Source organism: Anas platyrhynchos, chromosome 4, assembly GCF_047663525.1.
Source record: "Anas platyrhynchos isolate ZD024472 breed Pekin duck chromosome 4, IASCAAS_PekinDuck_T2T, whole genome shotgun sequence".
Lineage (NCBI taxonomy): Eukaryota > Metazoa > Chordata > Aves > Anseriformes > Anatidae > Anas > Anas platyrhynchos.
The window spans coordinates 36,373,701-36,389,945 of NC_092590.1; the positions used below are offsets into that span (position 1 = coordinate 36,373,701).

Consider the following 16,245-nt stretch of genomic DNA (forward strand, 5'->3'; position numbering starts at 1 on the left):
CTGAATATTACTGTGGTAGGCTGGACATTTTAGAGGATTTTCTTGTTTTACGTGCTTTACCATGAGCATGCAGTGGGTGTAAATGATGTACTCAGCCTGCAGTGGGAGCACTGGCAATTGATTGGGTATCTTTAAGAGCAGCCTGGGAAGGATACTACGATCCCATAGCTGCATGCCATATTTAACTAGAGCCTTAATGAGCACTGTCTGTCCTAGACGCTTAAGTAATCCTAAATGCTTAGCATTCTATACCCATGGTTTAGTTTTGCAAGGGGCAAATGCTAACAGTAAAAAGTTTTTAAAGAACTCCTTTTTAGCACTTTATGCATGTTGGAACTTAATTTTTCAATTTATTTATTTATCTTTTTTTAAGCAGTGCCCCTCTTAAATAGTATATACCACTGTGCTTATAATAGTCACACTCTGGTACCTTGTGTTGTTTTCCTTGAAAATCTGCTTTAATCAGTGTACAGTCTGCTAACTATTGTTCCTCCATCAGTGGGATCATAGAATAAGCACCTCCCTGTGACCAACAGCTTAACTGTGTATCTGAAATGACAGGCAAGCTTATTTATCGTCTGAATTTGTGTGCTATATTTGGTCTGTCCTTCAGGGCCCTGGGTATTGATGTTGACTGTAGTCATTTTTTGTTTAGCCCTTGTTGCTGTGATTTGGCAAATGAAGAAGATGGTCTAAAATGGCCTAATATGGAAAAGAGAAATAAAAGAGAATGGTCTAGTTTTGAATCTGTTTAAATTACTAGTGTAAATTAATTTTAAACTTGAAAAAGAGAAGTACTTTCCAGATGGCAACCAACCATTCCAGGAAAAGGCAGAGTGTGTTTTGGTTCTGCTTTTTTAGGAAAAGTCAGATTTAGGTATCTGTTAATCTGTGGAGATTGCAGAATGATATTCCGTTAGTCATTCATGTCCAGGTGCTTTGTGAGTGTAGTACAACCCATTACAAATCTAGCTTTTGAGGAAAAGGAAAAAGGAACAACCTCTGCACATACTAAACATACATACCAAAAAAAAAAAAAAAGAAAATCACAGGCCCTTAAAACTATTTTTTCCTGACACTAAATAGTTGTAATGATAACACTAAGTATGTTCTAGGGTTAAAAAATTTTAGCAGGGTAGCAAGAAAATTAATTCCTATCATTGTCATTTGCTGAGCCCTGTAGGATTTTATGGCTGCACATTGTAGTATTATGGACACTCATGAGACTCCTGACTGGTTTTATCTTATTAAACAATTTTGAAATCATTAATTTTTAATTGGCCTGTGTGTGGTTTTTTATAGTTTTAATTGTGTGTCTGTGTCTAAACATTTTTTTAATTTAAAAACAAACAAAAAAGAAAAATAAATTTTAAAAAGCATGAAAAATCCTGTCTAAGCATATATGTTATAGGGTATTTCCATATGATCATCCAAAGAGTTACTATCCTTTATGGTAATTCATTTTAAAGAATGCTTTCAGCACTTCAATAGCTGGGAATCCTAATAAAAAACAATAATGAAAAAAAGAATGATATGAAGTAGGAGATATGTACAGGTCTTTTCTTGATTGAAAGTTCTAATTAAGTGAATCGAGGAAAATTAACTGAAATTAGCTGTCAGAAAGTCACATTTAAATGAGTGATGATCTGGCGTGGCAGTAAACATTTAAATGATATAAATTGCCATTTAAGTGTATGGTTTAATGTTTGTCATGCATTAATATGACACGAGGCTGCAGTGACAATCAAGCAGCTTGCTCTAATTTGAACATATTTAGGGCTTTTGTGTGGTGTGCACCACACAAATTAAGACAATTGCTGTTTTTATGTGTCAATTTAAATGTTGTTTTCAGGCATCAGTTAATGAAACAAACCCATCATTTTTGTGTGCAACTTGCAGAATGATTTCCTTGGTTTTCAGATTAATTTTAACTTCCTCTACTCAAAATTAGGAATTTCCTTTACAAGGAAAATGCTATTAGTTTCTTTAGATGAAGAGATTATCAGACTCTGTTGCACTGTTTCATCTACTCATTAAATTAAAAAATATATTGAATCCTCTGTGTGAAATAGTGGAAACAAATCCTGCTAGCTATTTAACCTAGGTGAATTAACTCTTTAGATTACAATGATTTTTAAGTTATCTTTTAATATTTTTGTACTATTTCTAGTACCATTATGGAGAGATCATTACTGTTTAGATGCTTTTGTTTTGGGGATTGGATTGTAACTGGATAACATCTTCAGGAAAGTGGCTTTATCATTCAGCATCCTAATACTATTTCTGTAAAGGCTTGTCTAAAAGACATATACAAGAAATGCATAAAAGTATTAGCAGGCTGATATTTCAGCATGTAAATATTTTGTACCCTAACACTCCTAGTTAGTTCAGTTTCCCCAGATTCTGTCAGTCTTCTGTCCGTATGTCACAATCAGATTAATATGCTGTTATTATTCATTGTGAAGATCACACATAGAAAAACACAACTGTATCTTGAGAGTTCATGAGAACATAGCCTGTCTGCCTGTAATGCACAAATGCTTTCCACTTACTGCTTTGCTCTTATTCCCACTATGATAGTGTAAACAACAAGATCTTACAGTGAGCGGGAAGTACAAGAGGGTTAGTCAGGAGACCCCGTCATCTGTTGCGGAGCCTTTTTTTTTATAATATAATTTTAAACTATTGTTATCAATTTTGTACAGAGACTTGTTAAGATAATTTTGTATGCTATTGAAAATACGCTTCTACTACTAAGAAATGATGACCGTCTGCCAAACTCAACTTTATATACTTTGTGTGTGTTTTTTTACAGGCGTTAGAAAGTGAGTTTGTTTCCTGCCAGCTTCATCAGTGGATTGATCTGATTTTTGGCTACAAACAGCAAGGGCCAGAGGCTGCTAGGTCCCTGAATGTATTCTACTATTTGACTTACGAAGGAGCTGTTAATTTAAGTTCAATAACAGATCCTGTATTGAGAGAGGTAAGTTTGTACTTCAAATGTAGAAATGCAAAATCTGTGTTAACCTTTGGTACTGCTGAAAGTGCAAAGACACCACATTGTTTAGGTCTACCAGTGAATGCTCAAATCTTTGCTTTCTCTTGTGGTTTGGCTACAGGCCAGACAAATGCAAGGTGCCTTAACCAGTCATCACAGCATGCAAAATTAGAACAAGCATGCAAGTTGTTCTTAAATTTTGTGCACCTAGATTCAGCCACACCAGTATGAGAATAAAAAATGTTCAAGGACTGCTTTATTTGCTCTGAGGGCAGTCATTCTTCCCACTAATGCAGGATCTTAATGAAAGAAGACTGTGGGCAATCTTGATTTGGTTTGCACTTTTGAATTAAATTCCACAGTTTTAACAATTGTCTTTTAATGCAATCCTGCATATGGAATACATTTCAAGCATTCTATAGTTTGTTGCTTCCATTATTTTTATTTAGCTTGCTATCAGATTAATACTAACTTGTCCTGTATTTTTGATAAGCCAAAGTAAATATTTGAACTGTGGAAAGATTGCGTCTTTTACTCAGGCTCATCACCATTGAGAAAAATATATTTGACAAAATATCTTAATGTTACTGTGGGCTTGAAAACAACTCCCTCCTCCACCTAAATAGCTGTTTTCCAAAAGGAAAAAAAAAAAAAAGAGGGTGTGGGGAGGGTGATTAAAAGCTATTTTTGAGAGGTTTTACTTCCTCTGTTCAGTCAGTAGACTGGAACAAAAAATGTTAGGCTTGAAGTTCATTGTAGAATTGTAGACTAATCCTAGGGTAAGTTTCTTGTCATTTATTGTTTGTTGAAAGAATGTGCGAGAATTAAGTGATTATTCTTTTCAATAATACTATTTTTAATGTACATACCAGCCATCTGACTGTTGGGAAACCTTGACGCCCTCTGTAGAGAAAGTCATGTCATAGCAACAGTGTGGGTTGTGGCTGGCAGGAAAGCGGGCCAATGGAAAGGCTTGGGGGTATGCAGGGCATGTAGAGGTATGTGAGGACTGGCGTTACTAGCAGAAGTTATGGCTGGTTGTCAGTGTTATTTGGGCTGCAATCAGTCTGCAGACTTCATCTTGGCCCACTTGGAGCTAAAACACAGACATTGCACATCGTTGCATTCCAATGAGCTAAGAAAAAATATATTGGAATGCTTGGCTTTTAAGGAAAATTGTATTAACCAGGTTTGAAACAGTTATTGACCCACAGATACTAGTTGATACTGTTCACCCTGTCATTTGTTTCATATTATTGATAACGTTTATCACTGTTTCCTTGTACACTGATAAGGAAATACTCTTACATTGTAATAGTATTTACTGGACTCTTGAAGTGGTAGGTTTAAGTGTGAGCTCAAAAAAAATAGACTGTGTAAAAATTAATATTAGTTCAGTCTCCATTCTTAATTTTGGTACACCTATGGGAAATATAGATTAGAGAGTATGTCTTCAGATATTTTATATTATTATTTGGTTTTATTTTTTTATGATTCACACAACATAACATAAATGTAACTTTTTACTATTTTTTAAAGAAGTGAAATGATGAAGCTACAAATTGAAGTAACACTTCAATTAGAACAAAATTAGAAACAAAAGAGCAGCTTTCCAGACATACATTTTACGTAGTTTTGAATTTTTCTAGAGCAGCTCTATTATCAGTGTAACTGTGATCTCTTTTCCTTGTGTCATAGCCTGAAAAAAAAAAAACAACACACTAATTTAAGACCAACAAAGTAGTTACAAATCTGTCTGGAAGTGTGGATTGTCTCAGCTAGAGAGGCATTTTGTACCTCTATAAATATATTAATATATTTTGTTACAAAATCTTTTGAGTATGGGTTTTTTATTGTATGTCACTTCTACGTTTCTTATTTCTGATTTGTTCTGTACTGGCTGAACTGAGTAGTGTATTAAAATGCAAACAGGAGAGGGAGAAATCACTGATGTTGAGTTCATAATAACGGAGTAGCTTAGCAGACGTAGAATTTTGAAACACTACTGATGGTGTAAAAAATACGTACTGATAAATGCAGACAGCAGAATGAATGTTATCTGTAGTACTTTTATTCTGAGTTATTTGAAGATTGGTCCAATAGAATATCTTTATTTAGCATTTTTCAGCCTTATTTTTAAGCAGCTCTAAGGATAGTCCAACAGTAGAAAGATTCCTGTTTAGTAAAGCATCCTTTCCTATGTACATTTATTTTTAATAGCATATTTTTGTATTGTATACACATGTATATGTAATTTGAAATGGTACGTATGATCAGCTCTGGTATGATATTGATAACCATGCAAAGAGATTTAATGAGTGTCATCACCAATGGTGAGTTATTCTGTTTTTACTTGTGAGTAAAGATGAAAGTAATAAAAAATCTGCTTGTGTGTATATCTATGTGCATAATCATTCTATATCTATGTGCTAAATGAATTTATCATGCACCTTTGACAGCCTCACCTTCTTCCTGCTTACTAATCCATCTCCCTGAGGACCTACGCTAACATTCTGTACTGCCGAGCAGCTTCAATCAGCATTTATTTTTCTCCTTCAGTCAGCTTGCCAGAAAATATTTCTTCTTTTCTCCACCAAATTCCCGGTTAGAGGCCAAATGAGTTTCTGATCTGGACAATTAATAGTATTTTTAGGCAGGCATGACACCACAGATTTACTGTCTGTTTATTAAGCAAGTATTAAAGCAGAAATCTTATTCTAGATTTCTGGGTTTTGGAAAGGATGCTTTAAGCTTTCTCCTTGCGATAAAGTTCAAGGTTTGGGGCTTTAAATCCTGAAAATTGTAGTGGAATATATGTTTTTCTTTGCAAATCTGAAAAAAGGATAAACTTCTATATTGCAAGTTACCCAGGCTTAGGTATCATATGGAAATAATAGTATGTGTTCAAACCATGGCTATTTCTCCACTAAGACAGTCTCTGAGTATATACGCTGCCAAGCCTGGACCACATCAGTAATGAGAAGCCCGTGATGTTTCTGAAGTATCTTCACGGATATGTGTGTGGATATCGGTGACCTAACTCATCAGGAGAGGCCACACACAGAATAATAGTGGAAGGAACTGAGGAGTGGAGGAGTTCAGGTTAATGCAGAATTTCCTTAGGTCTCCTAAATGGCTCCAACTGGCACCTTTATTTTTATAGGCAGTCAGGTTATATATATTACAAGAAGGAAGCACTCGTCTAGGAAGGAAAACTACTTGATTAAAACCATATTCCAACTTTCTTTCTTTTTTCTTTTTTTTTTTTTAACTGAAAATGTAGAACTTTTACATCCTCTCATACTGCTGTGAACAATTTTTTCCTGCCATTCTTTCTGCCTATGGGAATAAAGGATGTAAAGTATTTTGAAAGGATCTGACTGCTATAATCGAAAATTTTAAACTAAAATGCAAACCATGGGCCACATGCTACCTTTTGGCAGATAAACCCTGGGGAGTGCAAAGCTTGCATAATTCAAAGGCAAATCTCAGGAGGGGGGGGGAACAGATCAAGAGAGGAGGGTTTGAGCTGGAGCCAGTGGGGGAAGGGAACAACTGGAGAAGCAAGGCAAGGGATCCAGTACATCTGCTGGCATAACTGTGCACAAGTCATCCCTGCAGAGACCATTCCTTCATCCACTTCTTTTTTTCCTCAAGCCATTTTAACAGTGTTGTCATCAACTCTGATCTTTGTATTTGTGTATCTCGCTGAACGAGGTTCCAACTGCAAAGGGATGTTGCTGTTAGTTGACAAGCAGTAAATATCACATCTCTTTCCTGTGGAAAATACGGTATATGCCAGCAGAAGTATGCTATATTACTACCTTCTGTTGACTCTGTCTTGAAAAAACTATTTTGATCTGAACTTACAATCATAAGATTTGCTGTGAAGGGTTTTTTTGTTCCTGCATGGAAGAGGCAAGAAGTCACAGTACTACAGATAAATGTCATCCAGCAGTTCTGGAGAGAATTCGCATCACCTTCTTATCACAAATTCTGTTCTCTTTTTGAAACAGCTGTCCAAGTTTTTTTTGCCCTTTTTTTTTTTTTTAAAGATAGAATTAGTTCTATTCCATTCAGACAAGCAACTGATGAAGGAGTGAAGCACAATCTGTAGAAAATAATTTGTATATTGGAGTAATTTATATTTTATTACTTTCTTCATCAGAAGAATAAAAATTTCTATTGTCTCTAGCATAGAGTAAGGGAGGACCATCATGAATTTGGGCTCCACTTGGAGTTTATAATTAAAAGTCCATTTCTCCAGTCATACCCCTCTGTGGCTAGCATAAACACTAGATAAGCTTAAAGAAAAGAGATTATAGCCAGAAGGCTAAAAATTACTTGGAGAATATATTGATTTACTACAGGAGCCCCTCAGCTTCAGGAGGTATACAAAATTATGTACCATACTTATCAAAAAGCACCTAACTGTATTCTCTGAATAATTTTTAAAATATCGTATGGCATGATAATTGTAGGCAGTAATTAAGAAAGACTGATGATTTTAGAATTAGCAATAATAGTTTGAAAAACATGAGAGTAAGACCCATCCATTTACTATCCCACGTACTTTCATTACAAAGTGATTTGCACTTAGCCTTAGATGATTCAGTTGTTTTATACTTCTTCCTTTAGAAAGAAGGTACCATTTTGTTATAGGAAGGTAGTCTGTTTAACATTAGGAAGCACAGCTTTCTCTATTCTATCGACACCTTTCTTTCTACCATTGATATTTTATTTCCATATGAACTGAGGAGATTCAGAAATTGTGAAGAATCAGTTTGGACATAGCATTTGGTATGTTATTTCAATGTGCCACTTCTGATTATACAAAGAGAGGAAATTATTATTTTTATTTTCTGTTTTAAGGCATATGGCATAAATTATTTAATGGATAATAGCTTTTAAATGTTACCCCAGATTAATATCGTTGGGTAAGTTTTATGCATCTTAGACCTCTCTCTTATGAGTCTAATTTTATTTTTAAATATTTACAATTTGAGAGACTTCTGTGCTTTCCAAAAGAAGTTACAAGGATGTTTAGTTTACATGACCCCGGTTTCATGACAGCAGTAGCAGATCTGATATCTTATCCCAGAGAAAGCATTTTTGGCCTCTCTTTTAGCTGTGCTCATGGTGGGAGTTAATAGCATATTTCAGCTCTAACTCAGCTGGAGAACTCTGACAGCAGTGAATCTTTCACAAAGTATAAACACAATTTGTATTTATAGCATAGTTAACATTTACTAAATAGTTGGGAAAATGATCAATCTGGTTTTAGCAGGTTGGGCAACAGTCTTTGTTGTGGCTGTGATGAGTTTTAAAAAGTGGGATAAAGTGATTATAAAATACTGTCACAGAGCAGTAAATTTAAATGTGTTGAATTCAGTAAGTAATGAATTTATGCAGGCAAAATTCAAACTGTTGTTGAAATGATCACTGAATCATCTCTGGCCAGAAGTGTGTTGCACAGATGGTATGCTTGACGTTGTGCAGCACAGGAACAGCGTGAAAAGCCAAATAAATGTTAAGACTTGGTCTAGTTCTAATTGAAAATCGGTATTAAAATATTGTATGCAACCAGAGTTAAGAAGAATATATTTAAAGTAAGCATACTGATTTCATGGCTAAGGAGAGTTGGACTTGTCAACTGCAAAGAAACGCTGATCTGATGGAAGACGGAGACAAATAGCACAGTGAAGATAAGAGCCTCAGTTGCCATTGTACGTGAGCAGTTCCCTCTATTGCATGAAATCAGCTTGTTGAGATGTTGGGATTCTCCCAAGAAAAGATGAGTATTTTCTTCTGTTAAAAAGGAATATTAAAATAACAAGAGCACCAGTACTGACACTGGTCCATATTATTTACCTATGAATTCTCCCATCTCAGCTCTCACTGTGACTTATCTGTGGTGTTTGAGTAAACAGGCAACCTGAATATAATCAAGTGTTCGCTGTGATATCTGGGAGGTGCGGCATTTCTTTGATTCTATTTAGCCCAGAGTTTGACATGACAAATGGGGTTTTATTGCCCTTTGTCTTAACTTATGTATTAAGTACATTGCTTAGAAACAGACATAGAAGTATTCAGCTAGGTTTCAATCCAGAAAAATAGTTGACCTGAATGTTCTCTTCATTACAGAATAGATCCTATTTTTATTTGATGCTTCTACTTTTGTATCCAAGAGGAAAAAGTTTGATATTTTAGAGTTATCTAAAGTAGGACTGAGATGCCCGAATAACAAAATAAGAATCAAACAACTGTGCTTACTAAAAATAGTAAAGGTTTATGGAAAGAGGTAACTCGTGCAAGTAAGTTCTTTGGCTCTGAGTGCTTTTTTTCTCAGTCCGATTGTAATTCAAAGGATAGAAATGTTCAGAGCAGTCAGTTCCCTTACCTCTTCTTGCTTGACCTGTCTTGTGGATCTATCAGGGCCAGAGAGGCCTTGAGACCCCCTGGGCTCTTTTCTTTTTCATTTGTGCCTGGCTGGTCAGCCTTAGATAGTTGACATATTTGTTGGCCAACATTTAAGAACAAGTAATCAAAAAGGTAAACAAGAAGTGGAAAAAAGAATTGTTCATAAACTATCAAAACCAACTTTTTTGAAGGGAAAGTTTTTCCTTTTATTGTTTTTTAATCTTTCTTTTTTTCTTCCTTATGTAGAAAGAATGAGGTATGCTAGTGTATAATAGCTACAGTTCTCACAGACTAAGTCATCTAGCCTGAATCAAACATGGAGACAAACAGTCTACAAATATTTCATTAATTTGGTTTTACCAGCATCCTTAGATTATTTGCAGGTTCCTCAAGCAGTCCAATCAACACCTTGTTCAACAGTTGGGAAACTAAAAAATTTTGTTTGGAGTGCTTTCATTGTATTTGCAAACTGTAGTCTGGTGTGTCTAGCTCATGAATATTCCCACTGTGTCTTTAGATGATGTATTTATTTACCAAACTGCATTATAACTGCAAATATAACTGTATTAGTTATATTTGAAAATAGCTGCTTTGTGAGTGAGAAACCTGAGGTCATGCTGAAGATGCTTTTCCTCAATCAGTGTCCAAAACTGAAGCCTCAGTTTAATATTACATTTTATTAGATTAAAAATAATAAATAATAATAATTGCTGTAGAAAACTCTGGGATAATATTTTTCCATACTTTGAAAACAGATAGTCTGATCTTGTTATGCCTTAGTTTAAATGTATGTATTATCTTAGCTTAGCAAAATGAGTTAATTCATTTCTTGTTCACACTTGTTACAGGTTCTAACAGGTGATCATGCAAAGGGTTTTTATGATCACTGGATGCTGGATGTATTAACCTCCCTCATATCAGAATGTTTTATTTAATAAATAGAAATGGTATCAAATTTGGAGAAACTCCATGGAATGCTATCAGAGTGGAACAAACTTCTTTCTTCCAAAGGAAAAGGTTTTATATCAGAAAATTTGGAGTCAGCTAAGTAACTAACTAGACTGTATGTAGGAAGCAAGTTTTAAAGATTATTCTTTGCTTTTTAAAGGGGTGAATGAACAATGCCAAAAATGGTGAAGTCTCCAGGTAACGCATATTGCAATGCCACTGCTTTCTATGTAATAATTACTGATTTTAAATGAAAGCAATGAGTTATTCTCTTGAAAACTTCAGTGCTGTAGTGAATAGAGAAATGAGGCAATTTTGGTTTTGGTGGTCACATAAAATGGAGACACTTAGACTTTTAAAAATTAGCCTCCGAGCTGCGTAGGATTTTGCTTGTACCGAATCCAGCATTATTTGCAGGTTTTTAAATTTGTCTCAACTTTCTTTTTAGACTCTTTCCCCTTTTTACTTTGTCAGTCTCTTTGAAGTACTTCCAGACCTGTTTTTCTAGTTCTAGTTTTTTTATCTGCCTCTTTCCAGTAGCCAAAGATTTAGGTGTTTTGAGTGAGCACATCAGTGCTCCAGACAGAGATACTGTTTGAAATTATCCATGAACCCAGTGCCTCTGAACATTATTGAGTGACATTTGTTTCTGTTGGTTGTGTCTGCTCTGTCTAACTGGTTTCTTTCAGATTGGCAGCTGGGATTACGCTGTTGTAGACGGACAGCTGCATGAACTGGAGATTTCAGTGAGGCCGTGCTAGACCTCTGTTTAATATGCCTGGAATGTATATATTCAGATTGGAGCAACTTATGTGGCCCCAAGGGGGAATCTATTTATATTTTCACAAACTGTGATTACTTCCTGTTTTACTTTAATGACTGCCATATAATTGTCATGATGGTTTGTCAGGACAAAAAGACTTAATTTTCTTGATTCTCAGAGAAAATTTCCTGATGCAGTTTAAGAGCTGGGTTAGTGTTTTTGTTTTTAAAGCCGTGGTGGAAGGTATCCTACTCTGTGCTCCCCTCTGTACTTCTTCATGATGCAAGCAGGAGAAAATACTCATATATTGAATCTCAAATAGCTTTAAGACAAAAAGCATAACAAAAACAAAATCCAAAAAAAGCCCAACCTCCAGGTGTCTGTGGTAGTTTGGATTTAAAAACCAGCAAGTGGTTGGACTAGTAACCTAAATTCCAGGCAAAAACAGTATTTTGAACAGAGACACAGAACAAACTTTAAAAAAAAAATACAAAAGATGTGATTCTCACAAAGAAGCTACAAGGATGGAAAAAAAATAAATGTATGCTTCATTTATATTTGATGGCTTTCATTTCTTCATTTTAATATCATTTTATTGTGTGATGTGCCCTGTTCGGTTTTGTTACACAGCTGTCGGTAGTATTTGCTTCAGCTCTGGAGCCATGACCCACGCTACTTGAGCTGAAGTAGTAACAGCAATAGTGTGCTACAAGAGAAATCATTTACACTCCGTTATCACAAACGTTTTGTAGGTGTGCTTAATGATACTTGCGGAACAGTATGTAACACTTGATCTTTCTTTTCTTTATCCGTTCTTCCCTCCTCGTTCCCTTCCTCCCCTGCCATTTGTTATGTCACAAATCTAGGAGAGGCAATTTTCTTTAAAACAGTACATTAAGGTGAATAGTTCAATTGATAAAATAAATAATTTGAATGATTTGATGAAAAGGGTGTGATTTGTGAGGTCAAAACAAAAGAAGGAATTTCTGTTTTCGCATGAAGAAATTAGGCCTCTTGTATTTTGAGAACAGTTGATGTCAGTGTGTGAATTTCCTATATGAACATTTGAGTGCTTTATTTTTTCCCTGGGTCAAGTGTAGTGTAATATCCCCAGGGCAGGTGTACAGTCAGCAAGTGTATACATTGCCAGTTTCAGAAAAGCATTTTGCCCATTTTTCACAATCTTGATCTAAAGGGGATTGTTATGAAACAAGGGGAGAGGGTACTACGACAGGCTTCTCTTCTGTAATCTTCAGCCTGTTTTCAGCAATTTTATCTAATTGGTATGAATCATGCTTGTTCTCTGGCTAGTGTTATCAGGACTGCAGTCCGTGAGGAATTGAGCTAAGAACCGTACCATGGAAGCGTAAGTGACTATCGGGTCAGAAGAGGCTTTCTGATCACTTGTTATCAGAGCTTGATTTTAATCACCATCCCACGGGGAAGGGAGCTAGTCGGTTAGCTGCTAAGCCATTCCGCTTCGCTGTCTGAAGGGAAACCTGTCAAATGGTCTGTGTTCTCTGGTGCTGCAAAGCAACATCTGGGTGGAAGGAGAGGGAAGACAAGTAATCATAATTGCGTATCACTCAAGCCAATAGAAATCACTGAGGAACATGTGTGTAAACCTTTTTGAATATTGAAAAGTGAGGTAGGAGCGGCAGAGAGCCAAAGTAATTATTTTTGTGAGGGCTGTTTTTTTCTGGACGTAAATAATGGGTATAAGGAAGGAGGATGAACCCCAAACCTTTCCTGTTCCTAACACACATTCTGAAAGAATATATGTTGCAGTGCATGAAGTTTTTTCACCTGAGCTTTCAAATGTTTGGCATTTAAATCCTACTGATAATTGAGAAGTAACTGGAAATACTCACATACAGATATGTAAAGACACATTGACAGAAAGTAGCCTCTTTGTAACGATAAGTGTGTAACCTGTAATTGGACATTCAAGCTATAGGGTGCAGTTTAACATGGGTATGGTGTGCTCTTAGACTCTTTAGACAGTTTGGTGCTTTGTGTCTGAGCATGCATGATGAAAGCCACTCTGAGTTAGGTCTCTGTTAAGGGTCTTTAAATCTAGAGTTAAATGGTGTATGTCTTGCTTTTTAACTATACAGGCCTTCATTTCAGTATTTGAGTTCAAAACTAGAGACCGTTTCATTCTTTCTCTGTGACACTCACTGCAGTTCCCCCTCCACCCTCCCTCCCTCATATTTAATTTTATAGTTCTTTCAGACATAAACATGAAAAAAAAGCAATTTTGACTTAGTTTCTGAGTGTTGCTGCAAAGAAAAGTAACAAACATCTGTTTTTACCTTAACTGCATCCATATGTTCAACCTCCCCATCACCCTCCTTCCCAAAAAATTTACAGCCGTATTTGGTGGGTACTGCATACTGTTGAATTAACTTGCTTCACAGTTAGATTAGAGGGTAGGTTCAGAGACTGAAAAGATCTGTGTTAAGCAGTAGCCAAAAGCTGTACTATAGCTACAGCAAGTTTTATTTTTTCGCTCCTTTTCTTTTAATTTGCTTCCTTGTTCCCCTCTCTCCTCTTCTAAACCCCCAAGAAAAGAGGAGATAATCCAGGAGATTTTTGTAGGAACACTGTATTGTGGTAATCAGATAAATTTTAACTTGTGAAATTTGCTTATGACTTTGCTTACAAATTAATTAACATTTGAAATATGATGTTTGTCATATTCATACATGGCTTGAGATGGTAACTGTGTGTATTATAGTAAAGAGTTAGTTAGCTTGTTTCATTTTATTACTTCTTGTTGTAGCATCTGGAACAATTCTGGCCTTACCAAAGTTTTGTTTTTGTAGAGGATTAACAGGAAGAAAGCTATTTTACTGAGATATTTGAGAAGCAGTGAAACAAAATGTTGAATGATATTATCTTTTACTTTGTGGTATGCAGCATGCTTTCAGAGATAAGAGTTTGTAGAAGTAAAGGTATCTTTCAACAAAGCTTATTCCTTTCCAGTTATACAGTGCCTCCAATAGAAAATAGAAATTTCCCAAATATTTGTGCCTATAGTAATCAAAACAGTTGTATGCTTCCAAGAGATTCAGCAGTGTCAGAATACATACCCTTCCTCTGCCATTAGAAGAAGCTGGCCGTCTCTTAGTAATGCTGACTAATGCTATTAATGCCTCTTTCAAGAAAATGAAGTTAGAAGCTGGGCTATAATTTCTTAGAAAGTAAGTTGATGGCTTCTTGACCCATGATCATTTTATTGTATATTCTCTGGTAAGTAGTAGATTCTTTTCCTTTATCTTAAAAGGGATTTATCTTTCTGAGGAAAGCATTCTGTGCTCCTAGCTGATTTTCTTTGGCAGGTTGGATAAAGGTCTGCGTGATATCTGGTGACTAAAATGCCCCCATATTTCTCTTTCTCTTGTTATGTAAATTGAGAGAATGTGGATTGATTCTAGCTTCACCACCACTGTATGTTTCTGCTGCTGGAGGGAGGTCATCTTGCATCTTCTATATACGATCCTTCTGACTGAGACATCATCAGATTTGAGAACATGTACTGTTGACATCTGGATAGACTTTGAATACAATCTGTGACAAGGAACTAATCATTTGGGGGAGCTAGTACAGTGTCTTGGTCAGAATGAAGAAGTCTTGAAGCTAAAGAAAAAAAAATCTTTACATTTTTATTAGTGATGAAAAGGAATGCAAGAGGTTTTTCTGCTGAACTCCAGCTGCAATGTCTAGACGCAATTGTTCAGGTGTTGTTGCCTTGATTTTTACTCAAGTTTTGCAAATTTCTGTTAGATCTCTGAAGATGCATGGTAAAGAGAACATACAGATACCACTATCTGTGCCTGTACTCTATACACAGTTTTTATATTTTATCAAACTTTTACCTGTGGTAGGATGTGATCCAAATGTGAATTTTCCCATTTCCACTGGCTGAAAGAGAAAGACTGTTTCAGTGGGCCATTGTATTCCTAGAAATGCGTGTTCCCTTTAAGTATGTGAGGGCCAAATGGAAGTGAATGAGTCTAGAAGATGTGTTTGTGCCTAAACTGTAAATCCCAAACTCCAGTTAGATTATAAACATGGATGTGGAGACAGACTGTTACATACAGACTGAAAACTGAGAATTTTTGGTCCCCTAAGATAGGCTTTGGCAAAAACACTGTCCCATTGGTCAGCAGTTTGTGGTGATGGACCACCAGTTGTGTGAAAATAGGCAATGGCTATTTACTTGCAGGTTGAGCAGAATATTTTATACTTCTTTTAAGATCCCGGAAGGATTATCCTCTGTTCTAAGGCAGGCTGGGAGATGAATAGCTGTTCTGCTGCTGCAGTGTGTTCTGCTCATCTGATAATGATGAGCATCAAGTGTGTGAGTAAGCAGTGGAATCATAACTGTGTCTCTTCCAGCTTTTAATGGATGGTGGTGAGCTTCTCAAGGTTTAGACATTGAAAAATAGTGTTCTGACCACTGATTTTTCATTGACTGAAGCAAGTTTAACATCTGATTTTTGTTCTACATCACTATGTGCTCTTGTTATGATTAATGTATTTGAGATGCTCCGCATTAATATGTTCCTGTGCTTAATTTTTCCTTTCTTAGTACTGGCACTATGTAAGCGAGTATAGTTTGTAGAAGTAGCAGTGGAAATTAAAGGACACAGCAGATTCAATGAGTATCACAAAACTCTGATTCTCTTTAATGGAAGTTTCTATATCAATTGTAAGTCCATGTAGAAGCAAGTTAACAATCTGAAGCTTATTATTTCCTCATCTTATCAATGCTATTTTCAGCTCTATCTAAAATAAATGCATGGGAGTTGTGCTTCAAAAAGTGTTTTATTCATTTTGAGTAATATGGAAAAAATATGGAGACATAAACACACTCTGTAGGTTTGCCCTAAAGATTTTAACATGCACAGAATAACTTGCATCCAGGACTGTCTGCATTTTGCATCTTATATTCTTCTGGTACCACCTTCATTGCAAAACAGAATTTCAATTTGCTCGTAAATATACCCACTTAATCTGCAAGTAAACATAGGCAAATCTTTTAATCTGGATGCTTTCGGCTTTTTACAGGGAGGGTAGAGCTGCTGATCAGTAAGATGTTGCTTTGTTC

The 16,245-nt window shown here is 35.8% G+C and overlaps 1 protein-coding gene across 4 annotated transcripts in view; it reads left to right on the top strand.

Moving 5' to 3' along the window:
* LRBA (LPS responsive beige-like anchor protein) overlaps nucleotides 1–16,245 on the top strand; it is a 391,064-nt gene that overhangs the window by 328,994 nt on the left and 45,825 nt on the right. For all 4 annotated transcript variants that reach the window (XM_072037390.1, XM_072037391.1, XM_072037392.1 and 1 more), the window contains one exon: nucleotides 2,816–2,983. In XM_072037390.1, the coding sequence (XP_071893491.1) occupies nucleotides 2,816–2,983 (168 nt within the window). The remainder of the gene's footprint in view (nucleotides 1–2,815; nucleotides 2,984–16,245) is intronic.